Source organism: Mesoplodon mirus (genome assembly GCF_964341445.2).
Source record: "Mesoplodon mirus genome assembly, chromosome: 8".
NCBI classification, from domain to species: Eukaryota; Metazoa; Chordata; class Mammalia; order Artiodactyla; family Ziphiidae; genus Mesoplodon; species Mesoplodon mirus.
Genome location: NC_138984.1, coordinates 81,098,173 through 81,118,954, shown reverse-complemented (window position 1 = coordinate 81,118,954; position 20,782 = coordinate 81,098,173). Strand labels below are relative to the sequence as shown.

The following is a 20,782-nucleotide window of genomic DNA, read 5'->3' as shown; positions in this document are numbered from 1 at the left end:
TTCTATCATGTGTGCATTAGAATTTCATATTATTATGTAAGAAGATAAATGTTTCTGAGTCACTACAAATTTATCAAAATGTTCATAGTCAAGAAATATTATTGCTTCTATCATGTACTATACTACTCATAGTACTGTCCTTCCTGGAACATGGGAATATTCTCCAAGGTTGTCAATTAACATTGATTCAACCAGTGTGGCAGCAAAGGCACTAGAGAAGAAAAATATTACAGGCAGTCAAGTATTGTTGAGGAAGATGCATCACCAAGAAATTCTTGACATCACTAGTAGATAATCTTCAGTGTCAACTGAGTACTCAGGGTTGCTCAAGTACTGTACTACCCTCTCAGAACACTCATATTTGCAAATAATGCTGCCTCTTACCCCACCAAGAAACATGAGGACATTATCATGAACTTCCTCAGCTTCTTTCCTCTTCAATGAAAAATGTCTTCCTTCCCTTCCCTCTGCTTCCCTCCCCTTTCCTGCCTTGCTCCCTCTTTGCTTTTCTCCCTTTCCCTTCCCCCCCCCACCTCCCTCTATTCCCTACCTTCATATCTTTCCAGAGGTCATTTTCCCCTATTCATTTCTACATACTCTGATACCTTGTTCCATGAGTTATTTACCTTCTCTTGTGTCTTTATGCTCTCCTTCATGATTGATTCTTTCTGTTCAGCTTCACACTTTCAAAATTGTTTCTTCTAATTTCAAAAATTAACTTTTCTCAACTGTGATGTATCTTTGTTCACTGTCCCGTTATCTCTTTACTTTTAAAAATTACCTTCTAGGGACTTCCCTGGTGGTCCAGTGGTTGGGACTTCACTTTCCAACACAGGGGGTCGGGTTCAATCCCTGGTTGGGGAGCTAAGATCCCACATACCTCATGGACAAAACCCCAGAAAACATAAAACAGAAGCAATATTGTAACAAATTCAATAAAGACTTTAAAAATGGTCCACATCAAAAAAAAATATTTAAATAAATAAATAAAAATTACTTTCTAAAATCAGGGTTCTGTACTCAACACTTTCGCTCTTGGTTAAAATTAAATGAAATGTAGGTCTCAATGATATTGATGAGAAAACTTGGCTGTAAATAATCTTGTTGATATAAGCACATTGAGTTTTCAAAATACTATGCTGGCTATTATCCTTCTCAATAACATTAAGAGGAAAAGACTGGAAAATATTTTCAAAAGGTGAATATAGGAACAAGGAACATTAACCATGTGGAGGAGAGCTGTATATACTCTGTATCTGGTTATCATGAATACCTCCTCTATTTAATGTTTACTTAGAAGGGTAAGATGTTCACAGAGCTATTCAATTGTTAACTGCAGCATTTTGTTTGTTTGTCTTCCAGGAATGTAGCTTTTATTTATGATGGTGTGGAGACCAGAAAGTTCTTAAAATAAATTTATAGGAAATTATATTTCAATTATATTTTGAAGTATAAATTCTTCATTAAAAATATGTTGTTATAGAAAATTCAATTTACTTACTAAACTTTCATGAATCACTACCCTTTGTTAAACTGGCTACAGTGTGTCTGTGTGTGTTGTCGGAAAGCATTAAGGTGCAGGTTTTATGTTTCTTCTTCAAGCTGTTTGAAATAAATTGAGACTAACAGATTCAAATACCAAACCAATGTTGAGTCTTATTCTTCCCAAGCACCTTCTCACTCACTTTAATGCTCTCAGATCTGGCTCCTCTTCCCACCAGTCTACAATTAGCCAAATTCAATGATCTTTATTCAGTCTTTATCATATTTGGCAGATTTTTAGAATTGGATGAGGATGGTCATCACCACCTCCTTCACTGAATTGTGTCTTCCTTTGCCTTCCATAAAAGTAAAGTCTTCTAGGTCTCTTCTTACATTTTAGATTCTTTGCCTTTACTGTTTATTAATTTTTTCCCACTTCTTACAGATTTATTCAGCAGCATTGGCCTTTTTGTTGAGCTGGTGCTGCAATTCCAACTTTCTGTTGGTCTTTTATGCTTGTATATTTGCCTATCATCTTCAACTTCATACATCCAAAAGTTATTTGACCATATTCTATTCCTCTCAACCACCAGCAAAACTGGCCAGAAGTCAACCTGCTTTCTCAATATCTGTTATTGTTTGGGTCCTTCTTCAGGCTCAGCAAAAGAAGTAAGTACAAATTACAGAATATATAGAGGAACGAATGAGTAACTCTACAGGCAGATTCAGGGACAATTATAACTGTAAACTCTGATCTGGGTTTGAAGAATGAGAGGGATAGGGCAGTCCAAACAGCAGAAATATTACAGAAAAGTGGTCAAAAGTATAGATTCTGCAGCCAGATTGCCTGGATTCAAACATCAACTATACTGCTTACTAGCTGAACAACTTTGAAAAGTTTCTTAGCCCCTCTTTGCCTCAATTCTGTCATCTATAAAATGGTAATAATAATTTGTATGAGGATTAAATGAGTTAAAACAAGTAGAGCTTTCAGATCAACCATTTCAAGCCTATGGTAATTACTGTATAAGTATTTGCTCTGATGATGATGAAGACCAAAGACACACATGAAAATCAGAAACAGGATGTCATGTTTAGAGCATTCACAATAGTTCAATATGGCTACAGTGAAAAATGGGTATTGATACTTACAGAGAGGCAAGCAGGGGCCAGATAATGAAGGGCCCTAAGTGCATGTTGGTGCTTTGGCTTTAACATATGACATAACATAACATAATGGTGACAAAGAACCATTAAGACATTTGTAAAAGAAATAAAGGTAGAAGTGAAGATGCTAGAGTAGATTCTGACCTTAAGGAAAAGGAAACAGTAAGCAGGGTCATAATTTGAGAAGTTACTGGAAGAATACAGGCAAGCAATGATGAGACATAAGCCTTGACTACTTCCTAATCTATCTTTGTACCTCTGAAATCAAACCCATCCTTCAGGATTCAGTGACATTTTTCTTGTGTCTTATTACTGGAAGAGAATTTTCTCTCCTGTGAACTTCTATGGGACTTTGATGTATATGTTCACACCCAGACAGTTTTGAGAGTGAAGGAGGAGACTATTAATAATTATAATAAAGCAATAAGCATAAATGAGGACTCTCCTAGGCAAAGCAGGACATAGGATCACCACTGTGTTCCATTTGTATGGCACTTAGCCATGAAGCAGTGGTTTAAAATATAATTTTCTTCCTCTCATCACCCTCCTCCTCCAATTTTTGCCACAAGAACACACACACCAGAAAGTGTATGATTGGCAGAAACTGGCCTTAAATACCTCTGTATCCTCTACAGTACTTTGTATAGAGAAGGTGTTTTCTAGGTATTTAGTAAAAGGTCAAATTAGTTAATTTTTAGCATTGCTCTAAATAGTTCTATTTTTAAAAGAATCATTTATCCCTCTAAGATATTTTGCCCTTTGCTTATATACTCTAACAGAGGGCTGTTATTATATGCAAGATATGTAAAAGAGTAAAACATCAGAAAAGTTACAAGTGAAAATTGACCTTGGTATATTATAGTAATATTGGATATATGTAATAAATATTTAAATGGACATATATTACATCCATAAGAGCAAACATACGACCTCTCTGTTACCTATTAAGATACATAGATATAAGTGTGGGTATATATATAATTATGTATATACATAAATATTTCAAAGATATAAGGTCCATAAATAGATTTTTGACTCTTTAGAACTTAAAGATTATATAAAACTCACCTCGTTCTTTGCTGTGATGGAACTACTGAGCTTGCCATTTAAAATTTATTCCTCTAAAAGGAATTAGGGATTCTGGACCTTGTTTTCTCTTCAATATCACTTGGCCTGATTCTTATCTGCATTATTAATGTCCATCGTTCATCAAGGATGGTAAAGAAATGTCTTGTTCAGCAGTATTTCTTGCAGTCACAGAAAACACACATTTCTAAAGGCAAACAGATTGTGCCTTTGGTCAACCTTAGTCATAAGTGCAGCCATTCTCCCTACCTCAGGAAAAATGTCTATTGAGTTATGCTGATGGATATTGTCAGTAGGTGCAACACTAGAGCAAAATATAGTAACTATAAGATTGTGATCTTATAAATATGCAAGGAGGTGGATAATAGGATTTATGGAGAATGGTTAAAGTATGTAGACATATTTCTTTCAGAGACAAGGATAAGAAGGCAGACTTCATTTAAATGCAGCAGAGGTTTCCAATTTGTAGTGTTATGATTTGCTAAAATAAAACTCATTAGGCAGTTAACTGCATGAAATTTAGTCTGGAACTAGCCAGGTACGTCTTAGAATTTTATGATACCATTCCTCTTTCCCCACCCCAAAATCTTGGCATTTCCATGGCATTCTGTCTGGACTATGCCTTAAATGTCCAACTCAATCCAAAGATAACTTCAATGTGGTGAGCTCCAAGTCTCTGGACTTATTAGATAACCTGTCTTACCTTTCAGTCTTAGAGCATTAAAAACAAAACAAAACAAAACAACAGCAACAACAAAAACTCATCTAATTCTAAAAGCCTACGAGGGCAATAGTTATAAATACAGTTCCAAGTCTCATCTCAAATTAAATCAGAATCACCATAAAAGGGCCTAAAATGTCTAATGAGTTGTACTCTTAGAATGAGGTAGAAGAAAGCTATAGCAAGCTCCCTAGGAGGGTCTTATAATCAGCAAGTCTGGGAAAGGCTGGCTTAGTGGTTGGTAGCCTGGTAAGGTTCAAGGCCTTCAGGAACTAATCATTAGTTGATTATAATAATTAATAAAATACTCAAAAGTCAGAATGGGCACATCACCAAGTATCATCCCTGGGTTACAGAGTTTGATTCAGTATGATACTGTTATGTAACCAAAGACTTCCCAGCAATATGGGCTGAATAAAGAGAATAAAACAACTTATCCTTCAGCCTACATGATTTAGATATACTAAAAGAAAATGAGTTCTAACATCAGGGACTTAACTAGCTCATATAGACCTTTGTAAAAATTAGGGAAAAGTCCCTTTTTCTCCTCTGGGGAAAACAGCTCTGTGCTGGGACAAAGGATACAGTAAATGGATTTCAACTGGCACTTTTGTGCAAAACAACCTGAACAACTGGTTGTCATTACTGATCTAAACTTCCAACACCAAGAGTGATCACAGAGGAAAAGATTAACTTCTAGGCCCAAAACCATTCTAATATTTCAAGGCTGTGGAATGCTTTTATCCACCCAAATGGCATATTGTGATTCACATGAGGATTAAAAAGTTATGATAGGGAATGGGACAAGTACCCATAGGTCTTTGCCAACTTCATTGAAGTTTGTTGTTGCTTTTTGGTTAGACTGTAAAAATATTATCTATTATTTAAGGAGAAAAAACTAACATAGTACAGAAAGGTATAAAATACTATTATCCCACTCTCCTCTCAGAACAATTTCCTGAATAACCATTGTTTCTTTTGTTTCTGTTTTTTAAAATTTATTTATTTATTTATTTATTTATTTATTTATGGCTGCGTTGGGCCTTCACTGCTGCACGAGAGCTTTCTCTAGTTGCGGAGAGCGGGGGCTACTCTCCCTTGTGGTGTGCAGGCTTCTCATTGTGGTGGCTTCTCTTGTTGCAGAGTACGGGCTCTAGGTGTGCGGGCTTCAGTAGTTGTGGCACGCGGGCTCAGTAGTTGTGGCTTGACGACTCTAGAGCGCAGGCTCAGTAGTTGTGGCACACGGGCTTAGTTGCTCTGCGGCATGTGGGATCTTTGCAGACCAGGGCTTGAACCCTTGTCCCTTGAATTGGCAGGTGGGTTCTTAACTACTGCACCACCAGGGAAGTCCCCAGGCATTGTTTTATACATATGCAAACATATTGTTTGTTATTATAAATAATGAAATGTTTTTACGTCTTTCTACACTTGACCTTACAATTCATATAGCTTAGATATATTTCCATTTGGCCCATATAAATCTACCTCATTCTTTGAAAATAATGTGTAGCATTCCATTCTATAGATTTAATTAAACACTTATTGATGGGCACTTAGATTTTTCTAGTTTTGCTCTATAGCTAGCAAGGCTGTAATGAATATATTTCTTCCAGTATTTTTGTGATATCTATGAATATTTCTGTTGGATAAATTCTTGAAACTGGATTTTCTAGGTCTAAAGTATTTACATTTTCCATGTTTATTTTAGACAGCTGGGTTAAGTGTAGATGCTTCTCCTTGAAGCAGGGACCATCATACAATCCTCTTTAATTTTTCATCTCCCAACATATCTTCTAGGCCAAATAATTCTACAACCATAACAACTGTAAGGGGAGGAACCACGACCGTCCTACATGGTATAGAACAGTGCCTGCATTGCACTTTTTAAAAAGTTGAATAAATGAATAACCTACCAACTTGAAGAGAGATTGCAAACTGCACTGAAAACATCCTTCACAATATCTTGAAATTTAGGACCAACCACAGAAAGCCAATAATGTTTTTTTTTTGTTTTTTTTTTTCAGTGAACCCAACACAATCAGCATGTATAGCAGTGTCATATTTCAGATGGTGGGAGCTGCATGACATCATATTAGTATTCAAAAACAATGACTACTTGAGAATGAAAATGAGGAGGTATGGCAAATACTATCAGCACATCTGATGCTGTTCAACTTTTACGTATCCTATGAATGAGAAATTAATGTAATTTAAATTATCTTTGAACAATTATACTTAAAAGAAACTATCTCATTCAGCAATAAAGTTTTTATTTTAAAATACTGAAGGAGGGCTTCCCTGGTGGCGTGGTGGTTGAGAGTCTGCCTGCCGATTCAGGGGACACAGGTTCGTGCCCCAGTCCGGGAAGATCCCACATGCCGCGGAATGGCTGGGCCCGTGAGCCATGGCCGCTGAGCCTGCGTGTCCGGAGCCTGTGCTCTGCAACGGGAGAGGCCACAACAGTGAGAGGCCCGCGTACCGCAAAAAATAAATAAATAAATAAATAAATAAATACTGAAGGAGACTGGAACCTTTATTTCTAAGATAGGAATTATCTACATTTTTTATTACAATAGCAAAGCATGGTTATCATAATAAAGTCAAGACTACAAAATTTACACAGTAGAAAATAAGAAGCCTAAAGACAACTGTTGCTAAAACTTGGTTTATATTTTTTCATGAGTTATTACTACATGTAACATTAGAGCAAAAACATTTACTTAACCTTTCAAACTTCCTAAACTGCTGTTTCTTAATTGATCTTCTGGAAGACCAGAGATACTATTGTTATAAAAACTATAATACCTGAAGCTCATCATTTAGCTTTCCTGAACACTGGATTCTTATTGACATAATGAAGTGTTTGGAAGACATGAATTTTCAAGGTCCATTCTAGTATCAAAACACTATTTTTCTGAGAATAAAACCAATTTCTGGCAGCATAAAACAATAAACTATCATAATTAACATGGTGAATCTAGTAAACCTCACATTAGTTTTCTTGGCTTTTAAGACAATATACAGAGGATTTCTCATAAGGAGGGATAGCTGCTGTCTACACATTGATTTTGGTATAACAACTGTCTAGGGGAAAAGATGTCCACATTACAGAAGGTCACCTGGTTCTTAGGAATCTGTGGAAGATGATTTTCTTTCTGCTCTGTGAGGCTGTATTTCATCAGGCAGCCCACGTCCCAGCCTGTAACGCAACTCTAAAATAAAACCTAACTCTGAATTACCCTGACAAATCTAGTCTCCTTGGTATTACCTGAACTACAATTTGGAAATGAATTGATGAATTTTAGGGCCTTTTATAGCCAGGTACAGTTTTTGAGAGCATCTCCTAAATCAATAGTTTAGGGATCAAGTTCTGCCTAGACCTAAGCTAACTGTGTCTCAGAAGCCATTTAGTTTTTTGGTCTTAAACTTCATTGCTGATCCCCTTCCGCCATATATATATAGAAGGATGAACGTCAACTAAATAGAAACTATGACCTTCTGAAGTGCTGTTACTATTGACACCTTAAAATCACATATAACCTTTTTCTATGCTAGACTAAGGCCAACTATTAGTACAGCATGCAGATTTTTCTCTGTGTCCATTATAATATCCTAAAGATGAAGGAAGTTTGGTCAATAAACAGTTTTAATATCATATTTTTAAATTGTTATTAAAGCAGTGTTTTTCAAAGCATGGTCCCCAGACCAACAGCATCAGTATCCCTTGGGAATGTGTTGGAAATTCATATTTTTGCCTCCCCGTCCTCATTGAACTAGAACCTCTGCAGGTGGCAACCTAGGAATCTGTGCTTTAACAAGTCCCCCAGGTGATTCTGACATGTGCTCAAGTTCATGAACCACTGCTCCAAAGCATTCCTTGTCTTATGCATAGGGCAGCAATGTTCCCCAGTGGTCAAAAACATATACACTATTTAAAAAAAATTATATATATAGTGTGTGTGTGTGTATATATATATATATATATATATATATATATATATATACTATATGTAATATGTATACTATATTTTTTCACAATTTTCGCTCTTTTTTAAGTGGGCTTGGAACTCAATCCCAAAATTCACATATGCAACAAACTTCTACCTCTTCTTCTTTTAAATCTAATAAAATCCAAAGCTGAGCACTAGTCTCACTGGATTGTCAGGAAATTAAATCTCACTCAGTATTACAACCTTCTCTCCCAGGACTCAACCAGAATCCAAGAGGCTTATGTGGTATTCAGAAGATAGGAAGTCCATCATAGCCTCTGATGGCATCCTTATTTTCCAAACTACTGTCAATCCTTGAGGCCAGTATTCCAGATTCAGCTCTGCTGGGCACACCATGCAACCATTTGCCTGAAGTTTTGCCTCCTTCTGGGTGCACTGTCACAGATTAGAGGGTGGAGCTCTAGAAATCACAGGACCCTATTGCACTTGGTCCCTGTCCCAGTTTCTGAAAAGGGCTCCTCCCTCTCTTGCCTCAGAGGCACTTCTCTGGCTCCTTCTACCCGCGAAGAAACCAACTCATTTCTTTAGTAAACTTAGTCCTTTACAAAAGACCCCAAAGCTTAAACTGCTTTAAAATAGAATTTCCTGAAATGATGCAAATGTCCTCTATCTGTCCTGTCCAGTCCAGGAACCACTAGCCACAGTGGCTCCTGAGCATTTGAAATGTGGCTAGTGCAACTGATGTATCTAATTTTTAATTTTAATTAACCGTAATGTAAACAGCCCCATGTGGCTAGCACCACCTCTCTAAAGGCTTTTTTTTCTTTTTTTTCTTTTTCGCGGGCCTTTCACTGCTGTGGCCTCTCCTGTTGCGGAGCACAGGCTCCGAACGCACAGGCTCAGCGGCCATGGCTCACGGGTCCAGCCACTCTGCGGCATGTGGGATCCTCCCGGACCGGGGCACGAACCCGTGTTCCCTGCATCGGCAGGCAGACTCTCAACCACTGCGCCACCAGGGAAGCCCCTCTAAAGGCTTTTGCTTCCACCCTGCTGCAAAAATACTAATGGCCTAGCCATCCTCATGAATCTGGCCAATGGAAAATATGGAGAGCAATACGATACAGCATCTCAAGAAAGTTCTCTGGCGGCGAGTAGAGGGGTGTTCGTTGCGCTGTTCAAATTTGCTGCATGTTTGAAAATTCTCAAAATAAAAATTTGTGGAAAAAAATATCCTGCCGTAAAAGCCCATTTGTAAAGCCCAGTTACAAATGGATTATGCGCAGGGATCCTGAGGGATGAGCTCCAGCTGTTTTAATTCAGCCGATTCAGACAAGTGGTAGGACTGATGAGGAGGGCCCAGTGCCTGAGAAATCAGGAGATGGATGTGAAGATAGAGGAAACCTGGGTACTCTGACGTGAGAACAACAACAACAAAACCTCAGCCGTCAGGGGAAGCAGAAGCTCCTCCTCCAGGCTTTCCTCCGAACGGGAGGCTTCTCTTCCCAAGGGAGACGGAGGCGGTGCCTTCGGGGTGGAGGGGCCGGCAGTGAGTCAGTGTGGGGTGGTGCTCTGGTGAGTTTCTGGCCTAATTTACAGATAAAGAAGTTATAGATAAAGAAGTCCGGCTGGCGGAGTGAGAGGTATTTAGGGCAGGCAAGTCGGAACCAGAAGCTAGGAAGGGGCAACCTGGTGGAGTAGAGGCATCACACAGCGGCTGTTAACACACAGATGCTGAAACGGATGCAGGGAGGGGAGAGACCAAGGGGAAAAGGAGAGAAAGGAAGATGGGTGAGAAGAATTGCATTTGAAGTACCCAAAGAAGATCCTGCTAGAGCAATAAAACCCTGCACAACCGAGTCTGCGGGGCAGGCGTGAAGTCGCTGTTGGCTGCTTTCTTTTTACAGACTGAGCACTTGACATTAGCGTGTACTGACTCCAAGGAACGTTGTGACTGCTTGGAAACACTGCCATAAACAAAGTTTCCAGAATCAGACACCTAGAAAGCTAAGGCCTGATTCTTCTCAACCTTAAGATAAAAATTAGAGGGCTTCCCTGGTGGCGCAGTGGTTGAGAGGCCGCCTGCTAATGCAGGGGGCACGGGTTTGTGCCCCGGTCTGGGAAGATCCCACGTGCCGCGGAGCGGCTGGGCCCGTGAGCCATGGCCGCTGAGCCTGCGCGTCCGAAACCTGTGCTCCGCAACGGGAGAGGCCGCAACAGTGAAAGGCCCGCGTACCACAAAAAAAAAAAAAAAAAAAAAAAAAAAAAAAGATAAAAATTAGAACAGAGCTCTGGTTATCTCACATCCAGAAATAACAGTGTCTAGGAAGATGTGCAGTGCGAATTTGATGTCAGGGAAGATTTTTCAGATGTGAGCTTGGACCTAAGTGAGTAAAATCTAAAGCAATGTACTGTCTACCTCAATGTCACACCAGGCAGAGGGGGAGTGATCACTATTCTTTGTTCTTACTCTATCGACCAGAAAAAGATTCTTTAAAGGAGTAGAAGGAAAGACAGATGGCATCTTGACAAGATATTCAGTATATCACAGTTGTAAACATTTAAATAATTCATTGTTTCTATTTCAAAATACCAGACTCTTTTTGAAATCTATTTTTCTGTGTTTTCTGTCTCCTACTTTTGCATAGATGAAATGTCAAGATATAGTCAAGAACATCAAGAAAATAATAACTCCTGGTAAGTCTCTGTCATGGTATTTGAGTAGAAACAATCGTTACATCTGCTGGTTCAGGTAAGCAAGAAGCACATTTCCTGTTATCAGAAGTTCTTTGCCATCAGATATGTGAGCTGCTCAGGTATTTTTAAAGAAAAACAAAGTATCATTCAGTGGTCTAAAAGAAGTTAATTGTAGGAATTGAGTGGAAGGATTCCCTGGACTGCAATAAGTTAATGTGAGTTTCACTTCATTATTGATATATTAATCCTTAAAACTGGGCAAAGGCCACACAGTTTAGTCTGTTTATTGCACTTACTAAAACAGCTATTAAAGCTGTCACTACTTGTCATTTATTCATGTCCTTTTATGAATATCTCTTCAATGTCTGTCTCCTTTTACTAGACTTTAAATTCTGGGAGGAGAAGACAAGAATTTTATTCTCTGCCATCAGCACTTATTAAAAGTTTGGTGAATAAATGAATGATTGAGTAACACATGGTTAGAACTCTGATAGCTTCCTCAACTTTCGCCATAGTATCATTTAGCAAAACAAAAATGTGAAAGGTAAGTGACTGACTATTATCATCGTCTCCCTAATTTACTTAAATGAATAACAGTGGAGAATTTTAAAGGGATGAATTATGACAACCATCTTATTTTTTGCATCAGCAGACACCATGCTTCATGCACAATTCAAAAGAACGGTACGTTTGTGCTGTGTTATTTGGAGAAGCAAAGAGCACTAGATAGCATACGGAAGGCTGGATGATAATGTCAGGGAGGTAAGATGTCTTGCCCCATAGTCAGCTCATTAGGTAAGAAGCTTTCCTGTAACTGTGGTATGAACTTTTACGAGGTGGTTTTCAATTTTTGAAATATTTCCACATAATCTCATTTAGTCTATACACTAACAAAACAAATATTACAATCCTAGTCCCAACTGCCCACTGCAAATGTATAAAGTAAAGCAGAGAAAAGTTAACAACTTTGCCCAAAGTTGCAAAGTTATTAAGGGATAGAGCCTTGACTTAGATTCAGCAATTTTGACTTCAGTTAACTTCTAACTTTTCCATGGTATCACCTGTGAGACTAAACTCTGTGCCAATTTATTTGGATTTCATACACATTTACTCTCATATTTTCTGCTTCAACTTTATAGTAAAATAGCCTTAAGAAGAAAAGACAAACACCTCATCTCTTTATTATTCATAACTGCTTTGAAGGCTAGATTGGGATTAGAAAACTGTGAGACCTTGGGTAGATTATTTCATATCTTTGGGCTTCATTTGTAAAATAAAGAGATTGGACAATCGTTTCTAAAGTTACTTCCAGCTCCCAAATTTAATGAGGTCATAGATTTATCTCTGTTTTATTTTCCGTGTACTTACTTTTACTTTTGTCTTCACCAGAATCACCTATTTTTCTTAAGGGTTTCCTTTAACTTCTCGAATAAATGATAAAATAATATATATACAAGTGAATCGGTGTAAGAATTGGGGGGAAGAAAGCCAAACAGAGGCACAATTGAAGGGCTTCAACAGTCCTATAAGATTTACTAAATGCTTATGGAATCAATACTGTGCTCTGTGTTCAGAGTAGCTGGGAGTACAAATAATTATAGGTTAAAGTTATTCAATGCCTACCATATATCTAACACTGCTGTGTTCATTAAATATTGACTCATTTAATCTTCTTAACAGCTTTCTGAGGTATTAGTCCCACTTTACAGCTGAAGCACAGAGAAGTTAAGTAGTTTTTCTAAGTAAACAACTTGGGAATGGTGGTGTCAGGATCTGATTGCAGATGGCCTAGCTCCAGGGACCAAGCTGTTACCCACCTCACTATACTGGGTGGCTTTAAGGTACTCCCCATTTGGTAGAAAAGATTAAACAAACAAAAAATACACCATAGCTATAATGCAAAATATATAAAAGTGTGTTAAGTCTTAGAGAGCACTATGTGTTTTATGGAAATTAATGGTTATGTCTATTATGTGTCAGGAACTTTTTGTATGTGGTTAGGTGTTTAATTTCTTTAGTAAATATGGAAAATTAAGGTCAGGAAATTACTGGCCCGAGTCACAAAGATAATAGCATGCCAGGAGTTCCATCTCACGTCTGAGAGACCATATTCTTGCTACTGCACCAGGCAATCTCACACATCCAATCAGTTATGGCCATCCCTAAAGGCTTCATAGAAGAAACATAGGTTTCTTTTTTCAGATGGAGAAAGAGCTCAGAGCAAAGTAAGGGAAGGCACCCAGAAGAAGGAATGGTTGTCCCATTTGCCTGGAATAAAGGCTCTATGAATGGAGAAGTAGGAGACAAGGCTTCAAAGACGATGAAAGGTCTTAGATGGCAGACTGAAACGTTGGTAGGTAAAAGTGAGCCAGTAGAAATGCTTGAGCTAAGGAACACCTCAGTTTTTCAGGGAAGACAGAGTTTTTCCTGGGCTGAGATCCAAAAGAAACTACTCATGTGAGGCCTTATGCAGGGAACAAGTTTATCAGGAGTGTCAAAGCAAATTCCCAGAGTAGTTTTTTTTTTTTTTGCGGTACGCGGGCCTCTCACTGCTGTGTCCTCTTCCGGACGCGCAGGCTCAGCAGCCATGACTCATGGGCCCAGCCGCTCCACGGCATGTGGGATCTTCCTGGACCGGGGCTCGAACCTGTGTCCCCTGCATCGGCAGGACTCTCAACCACTGTGCCACCAGGGAAGCCCCCCAAAGTAATTTTAATCCAACAAACACTCATGGAGTGACAGGCATGGTGTTTTGTGCTAAATACTTTAAACTTAGAACAAAATTCAACGAAGGAAATTTTATAAAGGGCTAAATTAATAGGGCCCAAGTGTACAGCCTTCCAGTAGTCTGACAGCCCAAGTTCAGACTTTAAAGATCTCAGAAAGGTAGGTTGATCATCTCTTCCTTTATCTATGATCCTCAGAAATTTTCTTCTGGATGAACTCTTCACTTGAAACCAAAAGCATACTGGTTAAGATTATATACTCAGATGAGCATCTTAGTTTCTGATATTCTCTGCTGCATACCAAGTGCAGATTAATCCACAGGCTTTGAAAATCAGACCAGCAGGTATTACCAGCTGTCCCTTATCACAAACATTTAGCTTGACTATGAATGATGGAAACAAACAAAAGCAATCTTCATGAAAATAATATGTGCCTCTCTGGGTAGAATGCTCTTTTAAGGGAAACCAGTGAGAAATATTGCCTAGCACTGAAGTCTGTAATCATACCCTTTCCCTCAAGATTGTCATTACCTAACCTACTGGCATGGAAAAAGGTTAATGTTCGTTGACTGCTTAACAAACTTAAAATCTGATTAAGGCAACTATGAATCACATCAACTAAAGTAAGATAATTAGAACTAGGATTGAAATTTGGGATCCATGTAAAAGATTCCACAAAGGTTACTTAAACCTCAAATCTTATTTTAAAATTATCTTTAAGCAGAAATAGGAAATCTCTTTGTTCATTCTATTTCAATTCAATTCACTAAATAACTGAAGACATCTACGAGCAACTGACAGTTGCCTGATCAGTGCAAACATAAACGTTTGCGTAGGGATTAATTTTATTCTCAGTTTAAAATCAGCAGTGTTATATTTTTTTAACTGAAAAAATAGGTTTACTTCATTGGTTCCTCCCATTATCAGGGCTGGTAAAAAAAAAAAAAAAAAGACTAATTTAACGTGCTTTCTAACAAAAAACACGGGATTGCAGCACTGCCTGAAAAGGTGGGCGCAAGAAGCTCATCCCTTTCTGTTAAGAACTTGTGATTTTTCTGCTCCACCTTGTGGCCATAATGCAACTACTACATGTGAAAGTTAAAGTCTTTTCTCTGAGCTGGTCAGGCCTTCTAAATAGCCGCATTGCGGGAACCCGCCTCTACACAAACGTGTAGAAAATGGTGTCTTGCTTTGTAGCCGGAGATGGGAAACAGACTTGCCCTTTTTCCTACGTCCTCCCCCATTTCCTTCATTCTTTAATTCCTAATCCTCAGGCCCGCCCACTCACGGTGCCCCTAGGGTCGTTGCGCTGTTTGACCTCCCCCTCAACCAGCATCCGGTTGGTCGCGCCCCCTTCCCCGCCCACCGCCCTTCCTCCGGGTCCCCGCCCTTGCCTCGACCCCCACAATCCCTGCAGCGAGGGCCCGCCCCCTCCGCCGGCAGCCAATGGCGGCGCGGCCCGCCCCTTCCCGCCTCCTCCCGCCGCGTCCCAAGCTGGTTTGGGCCTGGGCTGCTTGGGCCTGGGCTGCTAGACCCTGAGACGTTTGGCTGTTCTGCTGGGCTTCTGCAGGCGCGCGCCCAGGAGGCACGCGGCTCGGCCTCGGAAGCCATGGACTCGCAGGAGCTGAAGGTGAGCGGGCAGGAGCTGGCCGTGTGTTGCCGTGGGGGGTGCCGGGGTGGCGAGGGGCCGGGGGGCGTGGGGAGCTCGCGGGCCGACCTGGCTAGGCCGTTGTTACCCTGCGGTACCTGCCGCCCCGGCTGGCTAGGTGCTCCCGCCTGGGGTGCGGGCCTGTAATCTACATCACCTGCTCTCCCTCCGCGGGCCCTGCTTTGGAATCTTGAGGTCTGGGCAGCCGTCCCCCGCGCGCTGCTTTCCGAATTGCCGTTAGTGTGCTTTTCCCACCCTGTTGGTCTTGTTTACTTTTACTTTTGTACCCTGTTTGCTCGGAAGGTTTGGTCAACATAGGACACCTAGTGCGTCTCCCGGGTGCAATTTTTAAGAACTTAGAGCAAACTAGTGCCAGCTCCCCCCGTGGGACGGTAAAAGGAGCACGGAAAGATGATATGAAATCAGTTAAAGGCATAGGCTTGAAAATGGAGGAGTATTTTAGGGTGATGGTCTTCTCTGTTTATCACGGACGCATCCGTTAAGCAAATATTTAATGACGGTCCATGTAAGAAATAATGATATGAAAACAAAGACATGAAACTTGAAAGTAAAAGAAGTTACTTTTTAGGATGATTATCTTCTCCATTCATTAGTTCACTGATTCCCTTGTTCAACACGTATTGATGGAGGGCTCACTGTGTGTCCACTGGAGCTGGAGATAGTGATGAACAGAACGGAACAGTCCCCGCCTTCACAGAGACTGTGAATTTATAATCTAATGTTGGCGAAAACCTTAATTAAATTAATTCAACAAATGTTTATTGAATGCCTCCCATGTGTCTGGCACTATTCTAAGCGTGAAGATAATAAGCCCTGCAGTAATAAAACTAAGAAAAACCCTCCCAAATCTTTCTACATTTGGGGAGGGGGAGTCAGTCGGTAAACAGGTAAATGCAATGCGTACCATGTTAGCTGGTGGTGAGTGGTTGGAGGACAGTTTGGCAGTGATGGGGGTGCTGGAGTGTCTTTTGCTTTTTTGCCTGAAGTTTTACATTACCTTCCTGTGAAGCCTTCCCTCATCCCCCTAAGTATTTTCATCCCCTTAAATTTATCCTTTGTACCGCCACCCAAATGAACTTTTTAATAAAAACACTTTCATGCTAAAAACTGTGATTTAACTCCTCATCACTTAGAGGATCAACTCAATAGGAGGCCCTTCTTGACCCTAACTTTCTTCTAACCTTGTTATCCAGTAATCCCTGTTCTACTTAACGTTCTAGAACAGGAGCCTTAAGTAGAACAGCAAACTTTAAAGGGCCAGGTGGTACATATTCAGGCTTTATGGGCCATAGGGTCTCTGTGGCATCGAATCTGCCATCGTATCATGAAAGCAGCTATAGACAATACTTAAGCATGGCTTTGTTCCAATAAAACTTTACTTACGGACACTGAAATTTGAATTATTTGAATATAGCTCCCTGTGCTATACGGTAGGAACTTGTTGTTTATCCATTATCTATATAATAGTTTGCATCTGCTAACCCCAAATTCCCAATCCCTCCCTACCCCACCCCCTCCCCCTTGGCAACCATCAGTCTCTTCTCTGTGTCTTAGTCTGTTTTTGTGTCATAGATAAGTTCATTTGTGTCATACTTTAGATTCCACGTATAAGTGATATCATACGGTATTTCTCTTTCTTACTTCACTTAGAATGATAATTTCTAGTTGCATCCATATTGATGCAAATGGCATTACTTCGTTCTTTTTTAATGGCCGAATAGTATTCCATTTGTGTGTGTGTGTGTGTGTGTGCGTGCGTATACACACACACACACACACACACACACCCCACATCTTCTTTATCCATTCATCTGTGAATAGACATTTAGGTTGTTTACATGTCTTGGCTATTGTAAATAGTGCTGCTGTGAACATTGGGATGCATGTATCTTTTTGAATTTTCTCCGGATATATGCCCGGGAGTGGGATTGCAGGATCATCCGGGATCATACAGGATCATCCAGATATATGCCCAGGAGTGGGATTGCGGGATCATACGGCAACTCTATTTTTAGTTTTTTGAGGGACCTCCATACGGTTTTCCATAATGGCTGCACCAATTTTATTCCCACCGACAGTGTAGGAGGGTTCCCTTTTCTCCACACCCTCTCCAGCATTTGTTATTTGTAGATTTTTTAATGATGGCCATTCTGACCGGTGTGAGGTGATACCTCACTGTAGTTTTGATTTGCGTTTTTCTAATAATTAATGATGTTGAGCATCTTTTCATGTGCCCGTTGGCCATCTGTATGTCTACTTTGGAGAATTGTCTATTTAGGTCTTCTGCCCATTTTTTGATTGGGTTTTTGGGCTTTTTTTTTCTTTCTTTCTTTCTTTTTTCCTGAGTTGTTTGAGCTGTTTGTATATTTTGAAAATTAAACCCTTGTCAGTTACATCATTTGCAAATATTTTCTCCCACTCCGTAGGTTTTTTCATTTTGTTTGTGGTTTCCTTTGCTGTACATAAGCTTTTAAGTTTGATTAGGTCCCATTTGTTTATTTTTGCTTTTAATTCTATTACCTTGGGAAACTGATGTAATAAAACATTGGTATGATTTATGTCAGAGAATGTTTTGCCTTATGCTCTCTTCTAGGAGTTTTATGGTGTCATGGCTTAATATTTAAGTCTTTAAGCCATTTTGAGTTTATTTTTGTGTATGGTGTGAGGGTGTGTTCTAACTTCATTGATTTACATGCAGCTGTCCAGCTTTCCCAGCATCACTTGCTGAAGAGACTGTCTTTTCTCTATTATATATTCTACCTCCTTTGTGGAAGATTAATTGACTGTAGGTGCGTGGGTTCAAATAGTCTTTAGATTCTAGTCTCAGTTGAAAATTTTAAGCTTTTCTGGGACAGGAACCATATCTTATTCATCTTCATGTTCACCATACCTAGCCCAGTGCTTGGCACTCGTAGCAGTCAGTAAATGTTTGTTGGATTGAACAACCTAACCTGAACCAAGGCAGTGGAAATAGGTGTGGGGAGTGGGAAGCAGACTAGAACAACAGAAGAAGAACCTATTGACTGGTTAGACTTATGGGGACTGTGCACACAGGAAGAGAGGATTCCTGACACAATGTCTGGCTTGGGTTTTGGGGAAATTGAAATAGGAATCTGGAGCTGCCATGAGAGGTCTTGGCTGGACACGTGTTTTTGTTTTTGTTTTTAATATCAACATTCGGGGTTTGGAGGAACTTTTTTTTTTTTTTTTGGAATAGGAGTTTTACAGTATGATATCTCAATTAATCCTTACAATGACCTATAAATGACTACCAGCATTTTACAAATGAGCAAAACTGAGCGGCTATAAGATGGACTGGAAATTTGAAAACAGGTCTTAAAATCCATGTCCTTTTTATGATACCATGCCACTGCCTTTTAGGAGAGTTATAGGTGCTTAGTGACACTAAACGCTGGACAGAAGTCAAGTAAGATGATATTAAAAGTGTCCTTAGTTGTGGCAAACTAAGAAGTCATTTGCAACCTTAGGGAAAGGGCTCTAAAGGAAAACTGCACTTTCCTGAGGTGTACCGCGGGGGTCTTGGAATTGGTGTCCAGATCACACTTTGAAGAAACAGTGGCTGAGAAGGGACTGGAGAACAGTAACCACAGGAGGGAAGCAGAGTAAAAGTTGGAGGATGTTTGCCAGACTGTTCTAGAGAAGCACGTGGACTGTAGCCCTCCAGAAACAATGGACTGTAAAAAAAAAAAAAAAAAAAAAAGCTGTTCAGACACTCATTTTAATCCTGTCAATCAGTGCTTCATCTGTATTTCTTGCTCCTGCTGAACCAGCTGAAGAGTCAGACTAGGGAGGTATGGGATGGCCCGAATTGGTTTGTGGGAGTGAATCAGGTATATCACAGTGATGGTGAATATGGCTTCCCTCTTTGATTAGGTTAGCAACTAAGCCTTAGATGTGATCCTGAGAAAAATGGTGTAAAGCGTAGATCCAATTAATCAGAACTTTGTATCTCCTGATACTAGTTTTCTGCCTCATGTATAAATAATATAATTTTGAAAAAAGCCTAATGATAGTGATTTCCATTAAAAAATAGATCCTTTGTTTTACTGACAGTTATTTGTTGTGGAACTCAGAAAACAAGATAATCTTTGACAATCAGTTGCTGAGTTTAATTGGTCATTACTTTGTGATGCTATAAAAACAAAATAGAAGGGTTTTTGTTTTTAAAAGAAATCTGGTCTGGCAGTGGAAGCCTCTTGTCTTTTATTTTTAATTCCTGCTTTTTGTCTGTTTTCCCATTTTCTAAAACCTTAAGAAAATGTGGGGAAAGGAAAGAGGTGAAAATACCCTGCCTTCAGTATTGTTAGGAAATAGTTTAGGGAAAAAAAGATCGAAATTATTAGAAAACATTGAGTTATTTCAATAATTTTGTGTTCACTGTGTTCTACATTCCTTAAGTGCTAGACTTTAACAGTATTTAAGGAACTTGGAAGAAAAAAATACGTTATCGAAGTTTTAGATTATTCAAGATCTTAGGTTAATATCTGCTTAGAGTATTTCAGAACATCAGAATCTCTTTTAACATTTAGTCTTTATTTCCTCTTAGACTTTGATTAATTACTATTGTCAAGAGAGATATTTCCATCATGTGTTACTTGTTGCCAGTGAGGGAACTAAGAGGTATGGCAGTGATCCCTTCTTCAGGTTTTATTATGCCTATGGTACATTAATGGAAGGTATGTGCTAATTATCCAACATTTCCATAAGTTTTAAATTCTTGTTTTGCACAAAGAACAATTTTCACTTTGTAATTTTGATTTTCAGGTAGAACTCAAGAAGCTCTTCGAGAATTTGAGGCTATTAAAAATAAACAAGATGTATCACTTTGTTCTCTAATTGCACTGATATACACTCATAAAATGAGTCCCAGTCCAGGTATAGTATTTAAGTACAATGCTTAGACAGTTTTTTCTACTCAATTCATTTTGATTTTTCTCAATTACCTTAACATTCAGTCTAATCACACTGCATTATGTATTATCTGTAGATACTATTTATGTCATAGTTGTTTTATCTTCCTGACAAGACTAAGTTTATCAAGCATGAGAAATATGGGTCTTCTATCGCTTTCATATTCCTTATATCCTATGGCAGAAGTTTCATTAGTATGTAGGGATTGTTTGAATTAATGTAAAGGTGAATAAATATTACTAATGGTTAAACCAAAAAAGGACAGCTCAAAACAGGTATATACATAAATTACTCTGTAGAGGCCAACTTTACAACTTGTTTTGTGCGTATATAGCTACATGCAGTTTCTCTCTTC

General features: G+C 39.2%; 1 protein-coding gene across 1 annotated transcript in view; it reads left to right on the top strand.

Annotated features, from left to right (window-relative positions):
• The first annotated feature begins 15,339 nt into the window (after positions 1–15,339).
• TTC21B (tetratricopeptide repeat domain 21B) overlaps positions 15,340–20,782 on the top strand; it is an 89,314-nt gene continuing 83,871 nt past the window's right edge. Inside the window, exons 1-3 of the mRNA XM_082629815.1 lie at positions 15,340–15,456; positions 20,063–20,192; positions 20,281–20,391. Coding sequence (XP_082485941.1) covers positions 15,436–15,456; positions 20,063–20,192; positions 20,281–20,391 — 262 coding nt within the window. The 5' untranslated portion in view covers positions 15,340–15,435. The remainder of the gene's footprint in view (positions 15,457–20,062; positions 20,193–20,280; positions 20,392–20,782) is intronic.